Source organism: Anabas testudineus, chromosome 1, assembly GCF_900324465.2.
Source record: "Anabas testudineus chromosome 1, fAnaTes1.2, whole genome shotgun sequence".
NCBI lineage: Eukaryota > Metazoa > Chordata > Actinopteri > Anabantiformes > Anabantidae > Anabas > Anabas testudineus.
In genome coordinates this window covers 610,786-636,473 of record NC_046610.1, presented here as the reverse complement: position 1 = coordinate 636,473, position 25,688 = coordinate 610,786, and the positions used below count along the sequence as shown (strand labels likewise).

Genomic DNA, 25,688 nt, shown 5'->3' with positions numbered 1-25,688 from the left:
TGAGTTTTTCCCCTTTTCGGTTTAATGATTCTGTTCTACTATTATTTAAATGTCAGTGATGAAAAAAAAAAAAAAATTCACCACACAATTAGTCTGGCAAAGTCAAAGTGATGTGTTGTTTATTTTTAAGATTACTCTGGTGCTGTATTTGTCATTGGTAAATCAGTTTTGAATCTTGGAAGAAAAGAAATGTCGGTAACGGAACAAGACGTAGAAATGCATTTAAGAGTCACTCAGAAACTGAAGCTATGGTTTCCCTCTCTCAAGTCTTGGTGATGGTCGATTCTCCTGCAGACTGGGAGTTGGAGCTGTGGAGTTGCTCTGAGCTGATGTTGATGATGATGGAGGACAAAGAGACTGACAGAAAACACATGAGCAGAAATGGACATGTGTACAAATAGAGGGGAAATGAAGGCCTCATTTCAGGTGTCCACATCCTCTTTCATTAAATCCACACTATGACAGATTTGGTATTGGTATTTGGCTCCGCCCACACTTGCTGAGCGTAATTCACTGACTGATCCTGTCACACTGACCAACTCACCACAGACCAACTGAACACTTATCAACTGACCACAGACCAACTGACCACTGACCCACTGACAGCTGATGACACACTGCTCAGGTCCTGCCTTTTGTACTTTCTTCACTCAGACTCAGGACCATCCCGTATTCAGACGTCGACAGCTGCTGTTGGACTGTGGACAGGAGCGGTGGACGGTCCACAACAGCACAAACACTACGTATTACTCACTGGTCCAACAGAGAGACCAGTTCCAGCTCAGCATCCTTCGAACTCCTCTGATCTCTGCTTGTCCGCGCTCGTCCTCGTCTCTTAACTAACTGTTCTTTGTTGACCTGAACTTACTAAGAATTCTGAGGCAGCTTCTTCACATATTCATAGACAGACTGTAGCAGGACGTGTGGCCTCAGAAAGCCCCACCAACCTTCATCTCACTGATGGACTCGGGGTGAAACTGTTGCTGGTTGGGTAATCCCTGTTAATCAAGGTAAACTCTGTGTCTGAATTATCTCCTGTAAAAACAATTAAATGAATAATATGAAAACAAGTCACGGGACCAGGTTCAAATCCACTGGCTGGGTTCTTTCATCAGGGAGCAGGCCACAGCAGGAACAGACACAGAGCTGTGTTCATTAGTGGAGACAGAAGCTGATCAGAAAAACACACCATAAAACACTGACATGTTTCTATTTTTTATTTCAAGAACCTTTATTTACAGAGAACAAACACAAATGTGCACAGTTATGTAGAGCTCCTAACCCTAAAGGTCTCAGAGAACGCTGTCAGTAACTCCTGCCATGCTCCCACAGTCTGCACACATGCAGTAGGTAAATGATGAGACGACGTGGGTGCTTGTTGGTCTCTCTGTGATAGACCGTTGACCTGTCCTGGACGTACCCTGTCTCTCTGACAGCTGGGACCAGTCAGGACATGAAATTCAACATCAGAGGATGAAAGTAGAAGTTAGAAGTTTCAAAAAGTACAGATGTACAAAGACAGTAGTTCATGGTGGTGTTCTGTATCTTTCCAGTCTCCTCAGGAGAACACGAGTTTGTTGACGCGTGGTGCTCCATCATAGATTTACAGTTCGATTTCATGTACTCAGCAGACACAGAACACAACAAGATCAAACTGGAACTACTGTGTGTGTTCCTGCTCCTGCCCAGCATACAGAGAAACTAAGGACCCAGGTGACAGTAAGCCAAAGCCAGCATAAAGTGGTTCAGAGAACGTAGTGCTGAAGGTGTAGAGGTGGATCAGTTTGCCTGAGGAGACTTCATAGAAGGACAGAGTCCCAGCAGCACAGTCCACGTAGACTGCTGCTTTACCGGAGACGGAGGAGGAGGACAGCTCAGTTCTTCTGCTGTTGTGCTGAACAGAGTAACCATCAACGTACTGGGAACACTCCAGAATCCAGGACTGAGCATTAAATCCAAACCTGCACTCATCACCGTTTCCTCTCCTGCCGATTCCTCCGTAACTCACTGATATTTCCACCCATCCTTTCCATTCGACCTCCCAGTAACAGCGACCAGTCAGACCATTACTACACAGCAGCTGAAGGCAGGCGTCAAATCTGTGTGGATGGTCAGGATGCGGCTGCTCCTCTCTCACACACGTCACCTTCCTGTTGTTGTCGGACAGTTTGAGGTTTCTGTTCATCGTGTTGGTGTCGACTATGAGTTGACAGGAATCTGATGGAGACAACGAGACACAGCAGCAGGTGATCACACAACATTCGAGGCCACCGTCACGCTGTCCAGCAGTGACACCTGGGAGCAGGTGTGTAATAGTCCAGAAGGTCAGGGGGAACCTCAGGGTGACGACTGGAACTCTAAAACTAGGACTCTACCAAAGTCTCTGTATCCCTTGTCAACATTCAGGTTTCCATCTCATATTTTGAGATGACTTCTGTTGTGATTTGGAGCTATACAAATAAAATTGAATTGAATTGAATGTTCTAATTCTCTAACACTGCGTCAGTCTGCTCTAAGTTCCTTTTTCTACAGTTTCACACAGATAAAACTGTGCGGATACTGGAAGGAAGTCCGCTCAGCTGAGTTCCTTCTGACTTGGTCACTGCCTGTCTCTGTAACTGAACAGCCTCTTTTATTGAACAGGAAATGGACACTTACACCTCCTCAGACCCGTTTTCTGCTTCTTGTTTCCATCATGTCCCACCCTGCAGGAACAAATACAGTCAGAAGCTTCATGCTCATAGACTTCACTTTTTTTGTGTTTGTAGTTTAATCAGGATTTTTCCTTTGTGAAGCACTGTTACAAATCTTTTGAAAACTTTTCTTGCTTACTTACGTCAATTTGTCTTGGTGATTTGTGATGGGCTGTGGTTCTGGTACTGGAACCATCACTGTGTCAAACACAGACAGAAGAGAATAAAGCTCTTAGTGTGTGTGTGCACATCACCTTCAGCAACAAGCCCGACCTCCTGCAGACTGTGCAGGAGCCACCGGTCCTACTGCTGCCAGACTGCATGATCCTGATTTTGAGGAGTCAGTCACAGTCTGATCTTTGAAGTCTTATTTTGTTCTATTTTGTACTGTGACTGTCAGCTGATGTAGCACACGAAGCATTTCATAAACTAGTGTGACATCATGTTTTTTTCTTCCTGTAACTCACTCGGTTCTGATCTGGTGTCTGTCGAGCTCTGCTCTGGATCTTTCCTATTGATCTTCTCTGAAGGCACCTTGGTCACATCTCTTGCTCCAGAAGGTTCATTTTTCCTCACCGTGAGATCCACTGCGTCCTGTCGTCTTGCTGCACGGCCCACAGCGATCGCATCGTCCCCCTTCAGAAGCTCGTCCTGCTGCCACCAGTCCTTTATGTTCAGTTTCTTCAGAGTTTTCAGTGAGATCTGTCTTGTCATGGTGACTCCCTGAAAATCAGAACATATTTAAACTGGGCCACAGTAAAGTCAAGCAGACTGCTAGTCCTCCACTACTACTACCACTACTACTACTACCACTACTACTACCACTACTACTACTACCACTACTACTACTACACTACTACTACTACTACTACTACTCTACTACTACTACTACCTACTACTACCTACTACTACTACTACCACTACTACTACTACCACTACTACTACCACTACTACTACTACCACTACTACTACCACTACTACCACTACCACTACTACCACTACTACTACCACTACTACTACTACTACTACCACTACTACTACTACCACTACTACTACCACTACTACTACCACTACTACTACTACCACTACTACTACCACTACTACTACCACTACTACTACTACTACTACTACTACTACTACTACTACTACTACTACTACTACCACTACTACTACTACCACTACTACTACCACTACTACTACCACTACTACTACTACCACTACTACTACCACTACTACTACTACTACTACTACTACTACCACTACTACTACTACTACTACTACTACCACTACTACTACTACTACTACTACTACCACTACTACTACCACTACTACTACCACTACTACTACTACTACCACTACTACTACTACCACTACTACTACCACTACTACTACCACTACTACTACTACCACTACTACTACCACTACTACCCCTACTACTACTACCACTACTACTACCACTACTACTACTACTACTACTACTACTACCACTACTACTACTACCACTACTACTACCACTACTACTACCACTACTACTACTACCACTACTACCACCACTACTACTACTACCACCACTACTACTACACTACTACTACCACTACTACTACTACCACTACTACTACCACTACTACTACTACTACTGCCACTACTGCTACTACCACTACTACTACCACTACTACTACCACTACTACTACCACTACTACTACTACCACTACTACTACCACTACTACTACCACTACTACTACCACTACTACTACTACTACTACTACTACTACTACTACTACCACTACTACTACTACCACTACTACTACCACTACTACTACCAGTACTACCAGTACTACTACTACTACTACTACCACTACTACTACTACCACTACTACTACCACTACTACTACTACCACTACTACTACCACTACTACTACTACTACTACTACTACTACTACTACTACTACCACTACTACTACTACTACTACTACTACTACTACTACTACCACTACTACTACCACTACTACTACTACTACTACTACTACTACCACTACTACTACTACCACTACTACTACCACTACTACTACCACTACTACTACCACTACTACTACCACTACTACTACTACCACTACTACTACCACTACTACTACCACTACTACTACTACCACTACTACTACCACTACTACTACTACCACTACTACTACCACTACTACTACCACTACTGCCCCTACTACTACTACCACTACTACTACCACTACTACTACCACTACTACTACTACCACTACTACTACCACTACTACTACTACTACTACTACTACTACTACTACTACTACCACTACTACTACTACCACTACTACTACCACTACTACTACCAGTACTACCAGTACTACTACTACTACTACTACCACTACTACTACTACCACTACTACCCACTACTACTACTACCCCTACTACTACTACCACTACTACTACCACTACTACTACCACTACTACTACTACTACTACTACTACTACCACTACTACTACTACCACTACTACTACCACTACTACTACTACCACTACTACTACCACTACTACTACTACTACTACTACTACTACTACTACTACTGCCACTACTGCTACTACCACTACTACTACCAGTACTACCAGTACTACTACTACTACTACTACCACTACTGCTACTACCACTACTACTGCCACTACTGCTACTACCGCTACTACTACCAGTACTACCAGTACTACTACTACTACCACTACTACTACTACTACTACTGCCACTACTGCTACTACCGCTACTACTACCAGTACTACCAGTACTACTACTACTACCACTACTACTACTACTACTACTGCCACTACTGCTACTACCGCTACTACTACCAGTACTACCAGTACTACTACTACTACCACTACTACTACTACTACTACTACCACTACTACTACTACTACTACTACTACTACTACTACTACTACTACTACTACTACTACTACTACTACTACTACTACCACTACTACTACTACCACTACTACTACCACTACTACTACCACTACTACCAGTACTACTACTACTACTACTACTACCACTACTGCTACTACCACTACTACTGCCACTACTGCTACTACCGCTACTACTACCAGTACTACCAGTACTACTACTACTACCACTACTACTACTACTACTACTGCCACTACTGCTACTACCACTACTACTACCAGTACTACCAGTACTACTACTACTACCACTACTACTACTACTACTACTGCCACTACTGCTACTACCGCTACTACTACCAGTACTACCAGTACTACTACTACTACCACTACTACTACTACTACTACTGCCACTACTGCTACTACCGCTACTACTACCAGTACTACCAGTCCTACTACTGATAATAATAATAATAATAATAAAAATAACAGGAATTTGGTTTTTACTAGTCCCCTTTGGAAATTGCAACGTGAAGATGGAAAAGGCTGCTGAAGGTGCAGAAGTCCACTTCCTCCCAGGAACCAGTGAGTAACCCTAACCCTAACCAGAATTTCTCTCCAGAACTGCATCTTGAGTTTAATCTTGTTAGTTCATGTAAAGGAAGCGTCATGTGCAAACTGTGTTGTGCACGGTTCTTTCTGATCTGTTCCAGTCACTAAACCCTGAACAAAAATCCCAGATCAACCTTTATGGTACGACAGTGAATGTCTGATTTTTAAAGAAACCCGTTCAGATTCAGCTCGAGACAATTTGACAAACATGAAATACACTTGAAACACTCTCATTTCCTCTAATGAAGCAGTTCCACTTACTCAGATTTCAGCAGCTCCGCCGTGTCCTGACCAGGTGTGTCTACTCTTTCTCTAAACAGCCAGTTTTTCTGTGCTGCGTTTCCTCATAACTTCACAGATGGACGGTGATAAATTAACGTTTCCTTGAAACGATAAGGTATGAAATCTGACTGGTCTGGTGAAACCACGGTTCGCATGACAGAAGTGTGCTATCGTCTCATTGAAACACTTAGAAAACAGAGAGAGTCTGAAAATCGTTTCTATCCATCCACGATCCAGTGTCACAGCACACAGCAGCTGTAAGTGTCTACGACCCCAACAGTGTTAGAAAAACACCTAAAAACTTAATTATCAGCTGCGACTTGTCAGTAGGCGCTTGTTGGACAGGGTGTGTCTGCAGGCTGCTGTAACAGCATGCAGTCAGACCTGCCTGACAGAAACTTTAATGTGATGATTTCTGTTCTGTTCCCAGCTCCTCCCTAAATCCACAGTTCACATTAGAACAGAAACTTGGAAACCGCTGTAATGATCAGAGACACCAACAGCAGCATGACGGCCGCTTTTATTCTGATTTACTGCGTCATCTTCGTCTGAGATTTTTTTCATATTTGAAATGTAGTGACGACGGAGTCGTGGTCAACACTGAACCGTTTTCCACACAGCTGCTTCATACGGGTGCAGGGGTTCAGAAGGCTTTGATTTCTCCATCACTACGATGACCGAACCCCTACAGTTGAACCAATCCCACAGATCCCTGCCTTCACCAGAAAGAGGGCAGAACATCTAGAAGATGTTCAGATCTTCTTCTGATGAACATTTAATAATAAAATAATAAATAAAGTCTATCACTCTGTATAGCTACCTGCACATCAACAGCTCTTGACATGATGAAGTGGGAAAAGGTGAAGTGCTGAATACTTGAGTCACTGTATGTGTGTAAAACTGATTTTATGTTGTTTTCCTTGAAAAACGTCAAACTGACTTTCCAAAGAGATTCTAAGAAAGACAACAGGTGAACAGGTTGGTGGGCGGAGCCTCATTAAAGCATGTGAGAAACAAAGGGTAGATCTCCTGATCTGAGCCCACAGAAGAGCTGCAGGTATCGGAACCACAGCTTGACGTGTCTGCTCAGAGTTTAGAGCCTTCACTTCTCGTAGCACATGAAGCAAAAGTGTTTGAAGCATATGAACAATATCAATTGTAAAGTGTGTTTTTTTTCTCTGTGCAAGAGGAAACTCTTCCTCCTACACTGAACACAGAGACAACAAAGAACCGGCGTACCAAAACCCAAACCCAGCATAAAGGGGTTCAGTAAATGTGGTGTTGAAGGTGTGGAGGTGGATCAGTTTGTCAGAGGAGACACTGTAGAAGGACAGAGTCCCAGCAGGACAGTCCAGGTACACTGCTGCTCTGTTAGAGACACAGAGGGACAGCGGCAGGTCGGTTCTTTTGTTATTGTGCCTGACTGAGTAGCCATCAACTGTCGAGCAGAGAAGACTCCAGGACTGATCATTCCATCCAAACCAGGAGTCGACACTCTTGCCTCTCCTGCTGATTCCTCTGTATGCCACAGAAATATAAAGGCCTCCCGCCCACTGCACCTCCCAGTAGCAGCGACCAGTGAGAACATTACTACACAGCAGCTGACAGCTGTCAAATCTGTCTGGATGGTCAGGATAGGGCTGCTTCTCCCTCAACGCTGCCACCCGTCTGTTGTCATCAGACAGTTTAAGTTGTCGGTTCACTGTGTTCATGTCCAGTGTGAGTTCACAGAAATCTGATGGGCGAAAAACATCACAGTTAGTATTTCTTTGCTCTGATAACTGGATGTAGACACACAGGCTTCAACAACATGGTTTGCCGCCTTCTTTCCATAAATCAAACTGAACACACACTTACACTTCTTCAGACCAGGTTTCAGCCACTGCTCAGCACCATGTTCCATCCTGCAGGAAGATACGTAGCCAGAATGAACCCTTTGGATTTGAGCTTGGTCGTTTTTTTCCTTGACGCAAGGTGCAAACACAGGTTGGTCCGAGGACAGAATTTTATATTTTCATGGCTACGGGCACTAGTTTAAATGAGCCTCAGATAAGGCTAACGATACAGCACTGGCGGCAGTAAGGAAAGTTAAACTGGACGGTGTAATACTGACTTTAGTGTGTGCTCTGTGTGGCTGGTCAGCTGAGCTTTACAGAGTTAATGCAATGTAGAGTCAAATGGATCCACAAGCATCCATCCATTATCTTACCTGCTCTTCCTGTTAGGTTAAGTGGTGACTCTGAATTTCCCATACATGTGAATATAAGTGTGAATGTTTGTCTGGCTTACACATAGAATGGCTCCTGCACCTCCAGAGACTTAAGTTTGAAGAACGTAACTTTGAACCTCACATTTTAAATAAACATGAACATCACACCCTCGGTGTTCTCACAGAAAATATGTCCACAATAAGATGTCAACTAGAAAAATTCCAAGCAAATGGGCAGTGAGGGTTTTCAATACTATTGTCATCTCAGTCCTACCTGTGACAATTCAAAACCTCAACACGTTCTATGGATCTCAGGACATCAGTTACCGTCTTGTGTGTCGGCAGTACTGCTGTACAGACTGTGTCCCAAAAGTGCTCACCTTGGCAGTTTGACTGAGTCGTACCTCAGAGTGTCCAGTCTCAGGTGAGGATCCACAAGTCCAGCAGACAGAAGCTTAATCTCTGAGTCTCCAGGATGATTGTAGCTCAAGTCCAGTTCTCTAAGATGGGAAGGGTTGGTTCTCAGGGCTGAGACCAGAGAAGCACAACCTTCCTCTGTGATCAGACAACCTGACAGGCTGGACACACACACACTTAAATGTATTGTGTTTAGGGTTTACATACAGTAAATTAAATTACTGTTTCACTTTGGAAACAAAGTGTTTCTCAAATCCTTAAATATTACCAGCCATCGTTCCCTAACAAGGTGGTACATCAAGCTGTAAACACATTACATAAATATTGACATGCTGATATGTTGATACTGTCTATGTATTACTGTATTAATGTCTTTAATAAACAATGGCCTTTTCTGGAGTGGTCTACCAAAGCTAGAAGAGTGGAAAACAAAAAACACTGTCTCTGTCTGTGGAAGCTGAAGAGATATTATTCCTAGCAGAGATCACAAATATGTTGAATTAAGTTGCAACTTTATGGCGAGATACATTTAAAGGGAAATGAGTAAGGCAGAATCTGGATGCTGACCTGAGAGTTTCCAGTCTACAGTGTGGACTCTCCAGTCCAGCAGAGAGCACCTTTATTCCTGAATCCTGCAGGTCGTTGTTACTCAGGTCCAGTTCTCTCAGACTAGAGGACTGGGAGCTGAGAACTGAGGACAGAGCTTCACAGCTTCTCTCTGAGAGGTTACAGCTACTCAGTCTGAAGAAGATTTAATTATATGAAAATATGAAAACAAAAACAATCACGTTTTAAAGTTGTCTACTTTTGGAAGACGACTATTCTCATTTAGAAATAACACTGATTTACAACTCAAACTAAGAAATTAGAGCCACATTTCTTGGGTCACAGAAATTTGGATGAATACAGTTAGGTCAACAGTTCAGATCACATTGTTAGGACATTGTTTGAATTAAACTGAAAAATGTTGTCAGTAGTAAATAACACCACCTACAGTTAGTATCACTAGTTTTCTGTGAACTTACAGAGCTTTGTTGGAGGCTTTGACCACTGGCAGCAGCCTCAGAAGAGCCTCCTCTGAAGCAGAGAATTTCTTCAGGTCAAACACGTCCAGATCTTTTTCTGATGACAGTAAGATGAAGACCAGAGCTGACCACTGAGCAGGAGACAGTTGGTCTGTGGAGAGACTTCCTGATCTCAGGTACTGTTGGATCTCCTCCACTAGAGAACGATCATTCAGTTCATTCAGACAGTGGAACAGGTTGATGCTTTTCTCTGCAGACAGATTCTCACTGAGCTTCTTCTTGATGTATTCAGTTGTTTCCTGATAGCTTTGTGAACTACTGTCTGTCCTTTTTAGCAGGTCCCTTAGATTCTCCTGGTTGTTCTGCAGTGAAAGACCCAAAAGGAAGCGGAGGAACAAATCTAAGTGTCCATTTGGACTCTGTAAAGCCTTTTCAATGGCAATCCTGTGAATCTTTGTTGTAGAGTTTGTCCTTAAAATCAGTCCCAGGTTTTGTTTTGACAATTGTGGTAAAGTCATCACATTTTTGTTCCTGTTAATTAGTGACCTCTCCACATAAACTGCAGCCAGAAACTCCTGAACACTCAGATGAACAAAGCTGAACATCTTGTCTTTCTCTTTCCTCTTCCCACGCTCTTCTTTAAAGATCTCTGTGAACACTCCTGAACACACGGAGGCTCCACTCACATCAATTCCGCTCTCTTTCAGATCTTTCTCATAGAAGATCAAGTTTCCTTTTTCCAGCTGCTGAAAAGCCAGTTTTGCTAATGACTTAATGTAGTGAATACAGTTTTCTGAGCCGTACTTCTCTTTTGTCCGGTCAACCTGAAACACCAGGAACTCTGTGTACATCTCAGTCAGGGTCTTGGGCAGCTCTCCTCCCTCTCTGGTTTTCAACACATCCTCCAGAACTGTAGCGCTGATCCAGCAGAAGACTGGGATGTGACACATGATGTGGAGGCTTCGTGATGTCTTGATGTGGGAGATGATTCTTCTGGCTTGCTCCTCATCTCTGAACCTCTTCCTGAAGTACTCCTCCTTCTGTGGGTCAGTGAACCCTCTGACCTCCGTCATGCTGTCGACAAACTTTCGAGGGATCTGATTGGCTGCTGCAGGTCGTGTGGTTATCCAGAGGCGAGCAGAGCGAAGCAGTTTTCCATTGATGAGCTTCCTCAGCAGCACATCTACTGTAGTCGACTGCGTTACATCAGTAGAACGAATGTCATCGACATCAAGGTCCAGACGAAGGCGACTCTCATCCAGTCCGTCAAAAACGAACAGAAGTTTGAATTTGCTCTTGTCATAGTTGGTGTTTCCTGATGACTGTAGAGCTGTAAAGATGTGGTTAAGAGCCTCCTCCTTGATGTCTACAGTTTCTGGGATACATTGATGGATGAGTTCTGCCAAACTAAACTTTAGTCCCTTCAGTAGATTCAGCTGACGGAAGCTGAAGGGGAAAATGAGATGAACATCTTGATTGGTTCTTTTTTCAGCCCAGTCCAACACAAACTTGCGGACAAGAAATGTTTTTCCGATTCCTGCAATTCCATTGGTCAGCACTGTTTTAATGGGTCGGTATTCTGCAGAGGGGTGTTTGAACATGTCCCTGGGTTTTACTGCTTTCTCTGGTTCTGTTGGTTTCTCTGTTTTCTCAATCTGTCGAACTTCATGCTGTGTGTTGATATGTACGTCAGCTCCAGCTGTGATGTACAGCTCTGTGTAGATATCAACCAGACGCTGTTTGTCCTCTGCCCATCCTTCTTGTGCACACATAAAGTTATCCTGGAGGTTTGACTGGAGCTCCTGTTGGTAATATGTGATGGGCTGTGGCTCTGGTACTGGAACCATCACACCTGTGTCTAATAAGAGGCGAAAAAAGTTGCAAGAAGCAGCAAACATTTTGTTAATATTCAGTCATTGTTGTCTTAGGATGGTACTACTCATCCTGAACTGATCCAAAAGCTGAAGATGTTTGCTGCATTTAGAAAATGAATTTTACAATGTCAGCCAAAACAAGAAGTCTCTGAACACAACTGAACTACTTACTTTAGTTTGGACGTACAGAGCCCTGTATAAAGCTGATCTGGTGGACGTGAATGATGATAATAATAATCCCCTTGGGGAAATCACCTCGACATGCAATTTGGAGAAACCAGGGATGGAACCTGTAGCCCTGGGGTTTATATACGACTGCTCTACAAAGGGTTAACTGCTGCTTGATGATTAATTTGTTTGTTTTTTGTCCATTATTAGTGTTTAATATTCATCAATTAACTAATTATTTTTTGTTTGCACAGTACATTTTTAATAAAATTTTAAATGTCTGTATCTGTGTTGATGTTACTGTTTCACAACAGTTCATCTGCATTCAACCTTCTAAAAGCTAATTACTCTGCTTTTCCCTTGGTGGTGGGGTGTAGGACTGCCAACTCTATTCAGTGATCATTTACTCATTAAAGTGTCCACATTATGGAAACAATTCAGCACTTTTATGTGACTCTATGGTGCCTGTAGACACACGCATAGTATGTTAGAAAGGCACTTCCTCCTTTTTTTTTTATATTTTCTTCTTTTGTAGAAACCAGTCTTTGAGTGGTACATTCCAACACTGACATCTCTGAGGGACCCGTCCCTGCTCGGGCTCGGTCCAAACACTGCCCACAAAAAAGCAAAACGGCAGCAGCAGAGCACTAAGCACAGACAGTATTCACCTTTACTGGCATACTATGGATACTTGGACACTTTTGGATTAAAATGCATTATAGGTGTATTATATATGCATATTACTGCATTTCTGATACTAAATAAGTTGTAATAATCACTTTGCATTACATTTACAGTATGACTGTAGACCGCAGTGATGTCATGACTGACCTCCTGGTCCTGAGCTGCTCTCAGACAAACTCTGCACCAGATCATTCCTGTTGATCTTCTCTAAAACATTCCTGGTCACCTCCACAGCTCCAGAAGGTCTGTATGTCTGCACCATCACATCCACTGTGTCCCAGAGGTTTGTCGTCTGCAGTCGGCCCTTTTTGATGGCTGGGAAGTTCTGCAGACTGTCAGGCTGCTGCAGGATCCACTTGAATTTATTGAATTCCTCATCTCTTAAATCCTCCAGAATGTTTAACAGGTGTTCTGGTGTCATCACAGCTCCCTCATGAAGTCAGAATACTGTCAACAGATGTTGTCGTGTTGACTGGCAAAAGGGAAAGAAGGTTAGAGTTAATGGTCCCGGGAATATAACTGTGTACACTGTCTGTACACAGTCAGACCAGACAGTTGATGTCCACACACATACACACAAACTGCATGATTTGCCTCTCTGGGAGCTTTAACAAGTCTCACTGTGACGAATGGACAAAATAATTGTTTAATTTGCTGCTGCTATCACTCACAGTAATCTGGACAGTGAAGACCAAGTCTTTTATAACAGCACTTTCCTGCCTCATTGGTTCTTAAGACGGGTTCTCATTCACACACTGACCCTGACCAAGACAACAGCTCTGCCTCCTGACGTCTGTGACAACAAAATGGAGTCCAATGTGTAACAAACCAGCAGCAAACAAAAGACTGAGGGGAGCTTCTAAAGGGACGGGGACAAACAGGTAAAAAGAATCAGTCAATAATGAGTCTGGTGAGTGGAGGAAGAAGGGCAAACGGGAAGTGGCAGGAGAACAGGGTGAGAGCAGGTGACAAACAAAACCAAACCAATAGAACGGGACCAAAGGGAGGAACTGGAACAGTAGATTTGACGTTTTTTACTTGTTTCACTTCCACATAAGTTAAATTAGTGAACTATAGGTGTAGAGAAGTTTTTTATCTAATGGTCTAATGTCCAATAACCTAAGGTTTAAATCACACCCCCCCCAAAAAACATACATATATAACAATGATATATATATGTGTGTATATATATATATATATATATATATATATATATATATATATATATATATATATATATATATATATATATATATATATATACATATACATATACACAGTATATATATATATTATACACAGTATATATATATATATATATTTGTGTGTATATATATATATACACAGTATATAAATAAATATATACATAAATATATCTTCTTCTTTCGGCTTTTCCCATCACGGGTCGCCACAGCGAATCATCCTTTTCCACCTAAATCTATCATGAACATCTTCTACCCTAACACTAGCCAACCTCATGTCCTCTGTTAACACATCCATATATCTCCTCCTTGGCCGTCCTCTTGTCCTCCTGCCTGGCAGCTCCATCTCCAACATCCTTCTACCAATATACTCACTATCCCTCCTCTGAACATGTCCGAACCACCTCAGTCTGGCCTCTCTGACTTTGTCGCTAACACAGGCAACGTGAGCTGTCCCTCTGATGTACTCGTTCCTTATTCTGTCTAACCTGGTCACTCCTAAGGAGAACCTCAACATCTTCATCTCTGCTACCTCCATCTCAGCCTCTTGTCTCTTTCTCACTGCTACCGTCTCTAACCCATAGAGCAGAGCTTTTCTCACCACTGTCTTGTACACCTTTCCTTTGAGTCTTGCTGACACTCTTCTGTCACACAACACTCCTGACACTTTCCTCCACCCGCTCCAACCTGCCTGCACTCTCCTCTTCACCTCTTTTCCACACTCTCCATCACACTGAACTGTTGACCCCAAGTACTTAAACTCCTGCACCTTCTTCACCTCAGCCCCCTGTAACCTAACGCTTCTACCTGGATCCCTCTCGTTCAGACACATGTATTCTGTCTTACTACGACTGACCTTCATGCCTCTTCTTTCCAGAGCAAACCTCCACCTCTCCAGCTGTTCCTCTACCTGCTCTCTACTCTCACTGCAAATCACAATGTCATCCGCAAACATCATTGTCCAGGGAGATTCCTGTCTGACCTCATCTGTCAGCCTGTCCATCAACATAGCAAACAAGAAGGGACTCAAAGCTGATCCTTGGTGTAGTCCCACCTCCACCTTGAACTCCTCTGTCTGACCTACAGCACATCTCACCACCGTCATACTTCTCTCATACATGTCCTGAACTACTCTGACGTACTTCTCTGCCACTCCCGACGACCTCATACAGTACCACAGCTCCTCCCTCGGCACCCTGTCATACGCCTTCTCTAAATCTACAAAGACACAATGCAGCTCCTTCTGACCATCTCTGTACTTTTCCATCAACATTCTCAAAGCAAAAATGGCATCAGTGGTGCTCTTACGGGGCATGAAACCATACTGCTGCTCACAAATCTCCACCTTCTTCCTAAGCCTGGCTTCCACTACTCTTTCCCACAGCTTCATTGTGTGGCTCATCAACTTTATTCCTCTGTAGTTGCTGCAGTTCTGCGTGTCACCCTTGTTCTTAAAGATCGGAACCAGAACACTTCTCCTCCATTCCTCAGGCATCTTCTCACTCTCTAGAATCCTATTGAACAAACTGGCCTCGACCGATCCGGTATGAAAGTCTTGTGCTTGGGACCGGCACAGAAATCACTGGCTTGCAACCCCTGTGGCTAGATTAGTATATATATAAATAAATATATATATATATATTGTGTATATATATATATATATATATATATATATATATATATATATATATATATATATATATATATATATATATACATATACATTTATATATATACACAGTATATATATGTAACAGGTGTAGAACGGACACAGACCGTAGCTGTGCTGATGGCTGTTAAAAACAAATAGTTTTCTGGCCTCTGACATCTGACATCTGACCTCTGACCTCTATATGTACAAAAATCAAGTTAATAAAACTACACAGCTTCTTTACGACACACAACATGGCGGCCTGCTGTACTGCTAGTGGCGCCAAAAGAGTAAAACAAAAACGTCTTTAAGACTTATACTAGCGGACAAAACTCAACACAAATGGCTCAATGTCATAATAACTTTACAAGCAAAGTCAGTCAGTCAAAACGACATAATAAACAACTTATTCCATAAAGAAAATAGTAAAATAGCGCCACCGATGGTCCTCCACACACCAATGACTGGTGGCGTGAGGGGGGGAGGGGACTCCGGAGGTTCATAAAATAATAATAATAATAATAATAATAATAATAATAATAATAATAATAATAATAATAATAATAATAATAATAATAATAATCACAACATGTCAGGTTTCCAAAGACAGAAATAAGCAAAGCTGACGAGAGGACAGGTTTTTCAATTTCAGCTTGTCAGTAAGGGACATTCAGAGACTTTAATAAACACAACACACACCTACAGAGTCCAGCAGGGGTCCGGCAGAACCAGGAGATACAGGCACGGGTCCAAAAGGGAGCAGGACCAAAATATCCATCAGGGAATTAAAACAAAACAGACACAGAAATAAGGCAACAGAGTCCAGGGTCAAAACAGGAAGCAAACTCAGAAACACGTGTTGCAGCATCACTGAGGAAAGACGAGCCTGACACAAGAATTTAGCAGAGGACGAGTGGAGAGTGAAGCAGAGCGACTGGCTGCTCTACACCAGGTGTGTGAAAGGTAGAGCCAGGACAGGAAATGAGGACTTCTGGTGGCACGATGAGAAATGACAGGATGAAGACTCCTCCTCTCCCCATGCTGCTGATCCGTCAGCAGTAAGGTCACTTTCAGGTTCCACATGCTCTGGACTCTCATCACTGCTCCCCTCATGTTGGACTCTTCAGTCTGAGTCCTCTGGTTGTTTCCAGGTGGGAGTGAAGTGACGGTGGTGATGAGACACCGTCTCCATGGACTGTCACCTGTTGACAATACCGCCCAAACAGGTTCTGGTCCAAACAGGTTCCTGTTACAGCTGTCCAAGCTATGGTTCAGGTTTCTCCTCTCCTAAGTTCACATCCACTCCAATCAGTCACAGTCAGATTATCGAGTGACCCTCAACAATGTGGAGGACGGAGACTCAGCAGTTTACTACTGTAAAACATGGGACAGTTCGTATCACTGTGATTTACACTGTGACAAAAACCTCCTCACTAACACTCACAGGAGACCTTCAAATGAACCACAGACATTTCCTCAAGTTTCATCTCTTAACCAGGGGTATTCAACTAAAAGCAAAGGTCCAGAAGATTCTAATGTCCAACTATTTACTGTGATATATTATCAAGTACCCTGCATGTAATCAGTACTTGACTGTCAAATCAAATTAATTCAGTACAATTCAAAAACCTTTTGACTAATTTATTCTTATGTTACATCAAACTGAGCGTGTGGCTCCAGATCCTGGTGGACTGCTCATACTGGGCTCAGTGGGTATGTGTTTTAGACATTTTTCTGTCTCTCTTCAACTTTGTCTCTCTGTCGTCTGTCAATTGTCAACCTGTCTCTAGAACAGGCTTTCACCCCTGCCTGTCTGAAGTCATCCACAAGTCATCCCTCGACCCCCACCTGTTCACTTACAAAGCGAACAGATCGACTGAGGACGCCTCATCCATCATCCTCCACACTGCGCTGAGCCACCTGGAACACAGAGTCACCTGTGCTAGGGTGTCTCTGTAGACTACAGCTCAGCCTTTAACACAATCATTCCTGACATCCTGGTCAGCAAACTGTCTGACATAGGACTCCACCCACTCATCTGTTCCCGGATCAAGGACTTTCTCACAAACAGACAGTTAAACTAGGACCCCACCTCTCCTCCACCCGGACACTTAGCACAGGCTCCCCACAGGGAGCTGATTCCACTGCTCTACACCCTCTACACAGCGGACAAACAGACTCAGAAACTGATTCTTTCCACAAGCAGTCACCACACTGAACACACACATACACTAACTACACCCCACTTTTCTCCACTTACTGCACCTCATTCAATTCTATTCTATTTTATATAAGAATTACTTTATTTTTTATTGTATACTTGTAAATATTTAGATTTAGACTTATAGTACCACCACTCCTAGGTTTCTGATTCTGTCTCTCTCCTCTCTGTCGTCTCTCTCTCTCCTCTCTGTCTCTCTCCTCTCTGTCGTCTGTCTCTCTCCTCTCTGTCTCTCTCTCCTCTCTGTCGTCTGTCTCTCTCCTCTCTGTCGTCTGTCTCTCTCTCCTCTCTGTCGTCTGTCTCTCTCCTCTCTGTCGTCTGTCTCTCTCTCCTCTCTGTCTCTCTCCTCTCTGTCTCTCTCTCCTCTCTGTCGTCTGTCTCTCTCCTCTCTGTCGTCTGTCTCTCTCTCCTCTCTGTCGTCTGTCTCTCTCCTCTCTGTCGTCTGTCTCTCTCCCTCTCTGTCGTCTGTCTCTCTCTCCTCTCTGTCGTCTGTCTCTCTCTCCTCTCTGTCTCTCTCCTCTCTGTCGTCTGTCTCTCTCTCCTCTCTGTCGTCTGTCTCTCTCCTCTCTGTCGTCTGTCTCTCTCTCCTCTCTGTCTCTCTCTCCTCTCTGTCGTCTGTCTCTCTCTCCTCTCTGTCTCTCTCTCCTCTCTGTCGTCTGTCTCTCTCTCCTCTCTGTCTCTCTCTCCTCTCTGTCTCTCTCCTCTCTGTCGTCTGTCTCTCTCTCCTCTCTGTCTCTCTCTCCTCTCTGTCGTCTGTCTCTCTCTCCTCTCTGTCTCTCTCTCCTCTCTGTCTCTCTCCTCTTTGTCGTCTGTCTCTCTCCTCTCTGTCGTCTGTCTCTCTCCTCTCTGTCGTCTGTCTCTCTCTCCTCTGTCGTCTGTCTCTCTCCTCTCTGTCGTCTGTCTCTCTCCTCTCTGTCGTGTCTCTCTCTCCTCTCTGTCCTCTCTCCTCTCTGTCTCTCTCCTCTCTCTGTCTCTCTCCTCTCTGTCGTCTGTCTCTCTCCTCTCTGTCTCTCTCCTCTCTGTCGTCTGTCTCTCTCCCTCTCTGTCGTCTGTCTCTCTCCTCTCTGTCGTCTGTCTCTCTCCTCTCTGTCTCTCTCCTCTCTGTCGTCTGTCTCTCTCCCCTCTGTCGTCTGTCTCTCTCCTCTCTGTCGTCTGTCTCTCTCCTCTCTGTCGTCTGTCTTCCTTCCACTCTCGCTGTCTGCTCTCTCTCCTCTCTTCGTCTGTCCTCTCTCTCCTCTTCGTGCTGTCTCTCTCCTTCTCTGTCGTCTGTCTCTCTCCTTCTGTCGTCTGTCTCTCTCTCCTCTGTCGTCTGTCTCTCTCTCCTCTCTGTGCTGTCTCTCTCCCTCTGTCGTCTGTCTCTCTCCTCTCTGTCGTCTGTCTCTTCCTCTCTGTCGTCTGTATCTTTCCTCTGTCGTCTGTTCTCTCTCTCTCTCTCTGTCGTCTGTCTCTCTCCCTCTTTCTGTCGTCTGTCTCTCTTCCTCTCTGTGCGTATCTCCTCCTCTCTGTATCTCGTCTCTGTCGATGACTCTTTTTCCTCTCTGTCGTCTTGTCTCTCTCCTCTCGTCGTCTGTATCTCTCTCCTCTCGGTCGTCTTCTCTCTCCTCTCGTCGTCTGTCTCTCTCTCCTCTCTGTCTCTCTCTCCTCTCTGTCTCTCTCCTCTCTTGTCGTTGTCTCTCCTCCTCTCTGTCGTATTCTTCTCCTCCCTCCTCGTCTTCTGTTCTCTTCCTCTCTGTCGTTGCTCTCTCTCCTCTCTGCGTCTGTTCTCTCTCCTCTCTGTCGTCTGTCTCTCTCTCCTCTCTGTCGTCTGTCTCTCTCTCCTCTCTGTCGTCTGTCTCTCTCCTCTCTGTCGTCTGTCTCTCTCTCTCTCTGTCGTCTGTCTCTCTCCTCTCTGTCGTCTGTCTCTCTCCCTCTCTGTCGTCTGTCTCTCTCCTCTCTGTCGTCTGTCTCTCTCTCCTCTCTGTCGTCTGTCTCTCTCTCCTCTCTGTCGTCTGTCTCTCTCCTCTCTGTCGTCTGTCTCTCTCCTCTCTGTCGTCTGTCTCTCTCCTCTCTGTCGTCTGTCTCTCTCCTCTCTGTCGTCTGTCTCTCTCCTCCTCTCTGTCGTCTGTCTCTCTCCTCTCTGTCGTCTGTCTCTCTCTCCTCTCTGTCGTCTGTCTCTCTCCTCTCTGTCGTCTGTCTCTCTCTCTCTCTGTCTCTCTCCTCTGGACCGCGGTCCGCCTGTTAGTGACCGCTGTCATAAACACAGAAAGTGAAGAAATAACAGAATTTAATTGTTGTTACTTCATGTCCTCAGACACATGATGGAACTTCAATGAAAGTAACAATCGTCCACTGTCAGAAACCTTTAAACTGGTTAAACCACTAGAAAAGCAGCAGTTTCAAACCCAGTTCACATCACGATGAGAGCTTTTGGAGGGAATTTAGTTTAGAGAGAGAGTGATAATCGTAGTGCATCTTATTCCAGCACAGAATGAGAAACGATTAGACGTCAGGATTTCAGAGAGAAACACAAGTTTAGAAATCATTGATGTCACGGGTTGTTGTAGGAAGTTACGTTAACCCTGTTTAAAAAAACCTTGTTACGTTCTCACCCGGAGCTTCTCTCAGTTTTTATCACATCTTTAGTTAAACGTCCTCAGTGCTGAAATCCTGTCTCACCTCCTGACTGGATATAAAACAACACCTAAAGTCACAGTATGCAGAAAATGTGATGTTCGATTTTATTCAGCGAAGTTGTCCCACGGACGAGGTTCCAAATGTTCCTGTTCTGAATGTGATTGAAACAAAACAGTCATGACACAGCAGCCAAGCAACAAGATCGGAGAGAGGATAGTGATTTATTTATTTATATATACGTGTAGATAGAAACAAACCTGGGGAAGGACGAACTGAAAACAGTGCTGATTCAAATGAAAAGGCACCACAGCAACAACATTTCCTGGCCTTCCTATAAGCTCTGGTATCTATGTGGAATTTTGTTGTCATGCACAGAGCTCAGGTGTGAACCTGGACAGAGCTCTGAGAGACGTTTGTCCTCACCTGCCATCTTCCTCCTGCTTACAGTCAGTTCCTGTTTTCACCTCTAACCACCGGTTCTGGTTCTACCACCATTCTCTCTTTTCCCTATGGGCCCCGATCTCGGGCAGAATTACTTTTATACTACACACTGTACATAGGTGACATAACCCTAAGGTGTCAAGGCTTAAACACCTGAAGGATGTGGCAGAATGAAACTTGTGAGCACCTCTACACCCTTTTAATGGAGGCTACGGTGTCCAGGTAATATGACGAGTGATGAAGGTCGATATTCTATAAATGAACAGACGAAGCTACTTTTTATTGGTAAGTATCAGCAAAAGGTTTGAAACAAACACGAGCAGAAGTGACACAACTACACAACCCAATACCCAAGTAAAACCACAATGCCTAATAAAGTACTCCACTTCAAGTGGAAGTACCACTTCTTTTTACTAAGTTTTACTATTTGACGTACTCAATAAATGACCTAAAATGTACCTGGAATAAAGGGATTTCTCTGTTGAACTATAAGCTGTTGACTTTGAGTCTGGTGCAGATTTGTTCCTCACATGTCTGATTAAATCATCATCTTTCCACATAGTGGGCGTGGAACCGCACTGGAAAGTTTGATGTGTGAACATCAGCAGAGCAGCTGAGGTCATGACCACATCTTGTGGGTGTAGTTAGAAAATGTACCGGTCGACTGTGTGTTCTTCTGCTTTTGCATGAGGACACGTGGAAATCTGTTTCCTGTCTATAGAGATGTTCGTTACTCTTCTGTTTGCTCAGCTCTTCACCTCATAAAGTCTTCACAGATTCAACTGTCTCAGGAGAATCAACAGCCACCAGGACTTCAGACAGCTTCTGTTTCACATCCACCTGTTGTTCAGCCACAGAATTCACGTGCCGACTGTTTCAGAGAGTGGTCAGCCTGTTGACAGCTGACAAGACATCCAACATGTTGAGGTCCTAGTCAAGTCAGGTGTTGAGGACTGAAGGTGTTGGACCCTCAAACAAAGCTTCACCGTGTTTCCCTCAACAAACAGCAACGTCTTCAAACACACAGTTACATGAACAAGCAAGAAGCAAGAACAAGTCAGGTGCTAAATAGACAAAGCATTTAAGTAACTAATTACACTACACTACTAAATCAGAGTCATGATCAGGTCCCTGTTTGACCTATAACTGGTGTAACAACCAGTGAATACGAAACACATCTTTGATTGTCTTTACAGGTCACAGTGCAGCATCCTGCATCTACACCAACATCAGCAGCTGAGTAAATGTCCCACACAGACAGAGGACGCAGCTTCAGGTTTCAGATCTCACCTCACCCCCGCTGGCAGGCTGATCACACTGTGCCTTTTTAATGTAATGTGGACACACAACAGGAAGAGTGTGATTAGTGGGTCAGGGAGCCGGTGCTGACTCCTGGAACGTCTGGGAGACCAACAGGAACATCAGCAGCGATTACAACTATTTGATTATGAACCGGGTCACCTGGTCCAATGACACCTGAGGACCTGCTAAACACGGCTGTGGAGGTGAGCAGGAAGGTTTTAGAGAAGACCACGGCCAGACCAGTCTAGACTTTTCAAATAGCCAAAATACTCAGACACAGTCTCAGTGTTTAAGTCTAGGCTGAAAACCTATTTATTTAGTCAAGCATTTTTGTAAATAGATCTGGGAAGGACTCATGGACGTAGAGCATTATGGTGAACTGGTATGTTTAGATGCTGTCTTCCCAACTCTCATTGATCACTCAGGTTTGTTGATGGTGAAGTGTTCGGTTGCTCTACATCCCAGGGAGCCCTCATGTCTGTGTTTCCTTCTGAACCCACCCTTTTAGTTAGGCTGTCATAATTAGTCCTACCGGAGTCTCTGCTGCACTATTCTAAATATACATTTAGTTTAACAAACCTGAGTGATCAGTGAGAGTTGGGAAGACAGCATCTAAACATCTTCTGACAGTAGTACGTACTGATGTGACGTCCTGGTCAACCTCTGTAGGGTCCAGGTATCACCTCATAGTGATAAAGCCAAATACAAAACTAGTGAAAAAACACCCAGATAAGATGAAGAGAGAAAATATCAGCCTCCTCCACCTGTAAAACCATTCCTGTTTTGGGGGTTGTCTTGTTGTTGTCCCTCTAGTTCACCTGTTGTTAACAAGCTCCTCTGCTACTGAACTGACTAACTAAAGTCTTCCTTTAATTTTGTGCAGCAGAGTGAGTTTCTTCCTCCAGGGTTGATCAAGTGTGTGTATTTGCAGTACAACATTTAAATCTACAGCCTTGTGTTCAGTTTGTCAGGAGCAGAAGATTCAAAAGAAGAGTCTTGATAAACTGCTGCTGCATGAACAGAAACCTGAGACTGACTGATGACAACAGGACGGAGAAGCAGCACTGTACAGTACTGGTCTGACTGGTCTGTTACTGGGAGGTGGAGTGGAGAGGAGGAGTTTCTATATCAGTGACTTATGGAAGAATCAGGAGGAGAGATAACGGTTTGGAGTCTGAGGTGCTCTGATGATGGTTACTCATCTCCTCCTCAGTGTACATGGACTGTCCCGCTATAGGAGACAGAGTCCCAGCCCCAGTCTCAGCACTACTGTCTCCTCTGATGAACTGATCCACCTCCACACCGTCAGCACCACATTCACTGAACCTCTTCATTATTATATCGTTTGATTCATCAGTACCAGAGACACACACCAACGTCTGCAGTAAACATTTTGTTTCTATGCTGTAGTACTGCAGATAGCACTTAGAGTACTGTGTATAGTACTTATGAGCAGGTATTTGACAATATGTGCCATTAAAATGGAAGAGAAGAAGAATTCTTTATGAATGTTTTAGGAAACTCCCTAACAAATACAGAGCTCCACAGTTTGTACATCAGATTTTATAACAGACATGAAATAGAATTTATTTGTACTGTTCAAAGTCCAGTTACCAGTTAACGTCCAGATAACGATCCTCATAGTCTCACCTACAGCTACACATTCCAACAACAAACTGCTTCACGAGGAAACAGACTACATGATTTCTTTACACCTAAAATGACCAGTGGCAGAACGCTGCTGTGGTCGTGGGCAGTGCAGCAGAAAGAAGTGAACATTCACATTAACAGCAGTTAGTAAAAACACAGTGACTACTGGGTCCACTGCAGACGTTCATGGAGCTGGTTTTGAACATTCTGATGTTTTATTCAGGATTCAGGATTTAGTCCCGTTCTTTCCCTGCTGCTGGTCGTCAAGAAAATGTAAAGTAAAGTAAAGTAAAGTAAAATATCCGACTTATTGAATCAAACCAATCAAAAAAGTGATTCTGTGATCTGCAGCTTCACCAACGGGACAAAAATCACTGACATCTTGTTTTATGGATTTTACTTATTGAGAGACCTGGTTCTGTGTTTATCAGTGAGTTTTTAGTTTATTACATGGCCACTGTAAAAAGAAAAGTCACAGGAGGTATAGAAAGTTCCTGCTACGACAGTCACACGGGTAAAAATAAAGAGAGTGAAGGAATGTGAGTGGTGAGATAAGCTCTGTCACCTCAGCAGCAGCTTCATCAGCGACAGAAAGAGGACGCTTGATAATCCTCCAATACAGTTTGGATTCAACAGCTCAAGGCATCAACATTTAGCTGCATATACAAAACTTTACAGCTGAGTTTCTTTTATAACATGTGATAATGGTTCTGGTCATGGTACCAAGCTGTAATACAGCGACTGTATTGTCTAGTGAGAGACAGTGTTTGTACAAATGTTTGCTCTCTGTGTTGTGTGGTTATTCACATATTCACTTTATCTTTTGTTCAATGACTATAGATGAATAAAGAACTGACTGATGTCTTTGGACTAATCTGTTCATTCAGAGCACAGATGCATAAAACCAACCAGGACTGACTGAGCTCCAGGAGGTCCAGGAGGTCCAGGAGGTCCAGGAGGTCCGGTCCTTACAACATCAGACGGCTGTCTGAGGGTTCAGGTTGGATACAGGTTCAGGTTCAGTGAATGTCCTCCCAGCATCAGTAACATGACAGCAAAAGGAATTTGGGATTGTGTGACTCCAGGTTCTGCTTCTGGTTCTGGTTCAGGAGGTGGAGGTTCGGAGGTTCTACGGCTGGATCTCAAAGGATCAAGTGGGTTAATCTACTGACCTTTCTTGACCTTCTATAAGTGGTGTGTGTACCTTCTACCTACTCTGGCTCTTCCTCTGTGAGGAACTCGAGTTGTTCTCAGGGTGTGATGAAGGTTTTCCTCTGCAGGTCTGTGGACGTCACTTTCCTGAGTGGAAAATCTCAGCTCTGAAGGTCGTACACATGTCATGTGTGTGTTTGGTAGGTGGGGGGGCACTTATCCAGCATTTCTGCCTGTTGTGGCCCATCAGCGTCACCGGGCTGCCGTTAGCCGTTATCTCCCCCACGTGTCGGTGGGGACAAGGAGCTGCTGGATGGCCCCGGGCCCCACAGAGCCTTGTATGGCCATGGCCCGCTGGGAGAGGGACGATAAGCAGCGCACAGGCAGCTATGCGGCCATGTTTAGAGCAATGTCTGTTTCTGTTAAATTTAGAGCAGTTATCGGAGGCAGCTCTCCCTCATGAACACACTCTCTTCTTCTGCTGCTGCTGCGTCAGGACCAGAGGTGAGTACAGGCTCACGCTGGAACCAGAAAGTCTGGATTTTAGCTGTAATTAATTCAATGACCGAGTCCAGCTGT

The 25,688-nt window shown here is 44.0% G+C and overlaps 2 protein-coding genes across 3 annotated transcripts; both read right to left on the bottom strand.

The window, feature by feature from the left end:
- Window positions 1–1,202: 1,202 nt before the first annotated feature.
- On the bottom strand, window positions 1,203–6,633 carry LOC113161635 (stonustoxin subunit beta-like). Its single transcript, XM_026359375.1, has 5 exons — window positions 6,480–6,633; window positions 3,161–3,416; window positions 2,837–2,891; window positions 2,659–2,705; window positions 1,203–2,217 (listed from the first exon to the last, which is right to left on the bottom strand). Exons 2-5 carry the CDS (start codon window positions 3,405–3,407, stop codon window positions 1,661–1,663), a joined length of 906 nt encoding a protein of 301 aa, XP_026215160.1. The 5' UTR covers window positions 3,408–3,416; window positions 6,480–6,633; the 3' UTR covers window positions 1,203–1,660.
- Window positions 6,634–6,635: 2 nt separating this feature from the next.
- Window positions 6,636–16,678, bottom strand: LOC113161601 (NLR family CARD domain-containing protein 3-like). 2 transcript variants are annotated; one of them, XM_026359294.2, is made up of 7 exons: window positions 16,430–16,678; window positions 13,025–13,349; window positions 10,152–12,009; window positions 9,694–9,867; window positions 9,090–9,287; window positions 8,358–8,404; window positions 6,636–8,235 (listed from the first exon to the last, which is right to left on the bottom strand). In XM_026359294.2, exons 2-7 carry the CDS (start codon window positions 13,296–13,298, stop codon window positions 7,703–7,705), a joined length of 3,084 nt encoding a protein of 1,027 aa, XP_026215079.1. In that variant the 5' UTR covers window positions 13,299–13,349; window positions 16,430–16,678; the 3' UTR covers window positions 6,636–7,702. The 2 variants fall into 2 exon arrangements, with proteins under 2 accessions (XP_026215079.1, XP_026215080.1); XM_026359295.2 differs by having other exon boundaries at window positions 9,114–9,287.
- Between the last annotated feature and the right edge of the window lie 9,010 nt (window positions 16,679–25,688).

Bases quoted from the DNA above. Each gene is read 5' to 3' on its own strand.
- LOC113161635 (XM_026359375.1), bottom strand. From the start codon at position 3,407: ATGACAAGACAGATCTCACTGAAAACTCTGAAGAAACTGAACATAAAG. The intron at 2,706-2,836 runs GTAAGTAAGCAA...TTGTTCCTGCAG, and splicing joins AATCACCAAGACAAATTGAC to GGTGGGACATGATGGAAACA. The intron at 2,218-2,658 runs GTAAGTGTCCAT...TGTCTCCATCAG, and splicing joins GAAAACGGGTCTGAGGAGGT to ATTCCTGTCAACTCATAGTC.
- LOC113161601 (XM_026359294.2), bottom strand. From the start codon at position 13,298: ATGACACCAGAACACCTGTTAAACATTCTGGAGGATTTAAGAGATGAG. The intron at 9,288-9,693 runs GTCAGCATCCAG...GTGTGTGTCCAG, and splicing joins TGTAGACTGGAAACTCTCAG to CCTGTCAGGTTGTCTGATCA. The intron at 8,405-9,089 runs GTGAGCACTTTT...ATCTTCCTGCAG, and splicing joins GACTCAGTCAAACTGCCAAG to GATGGAACATGGTGCTGAGC.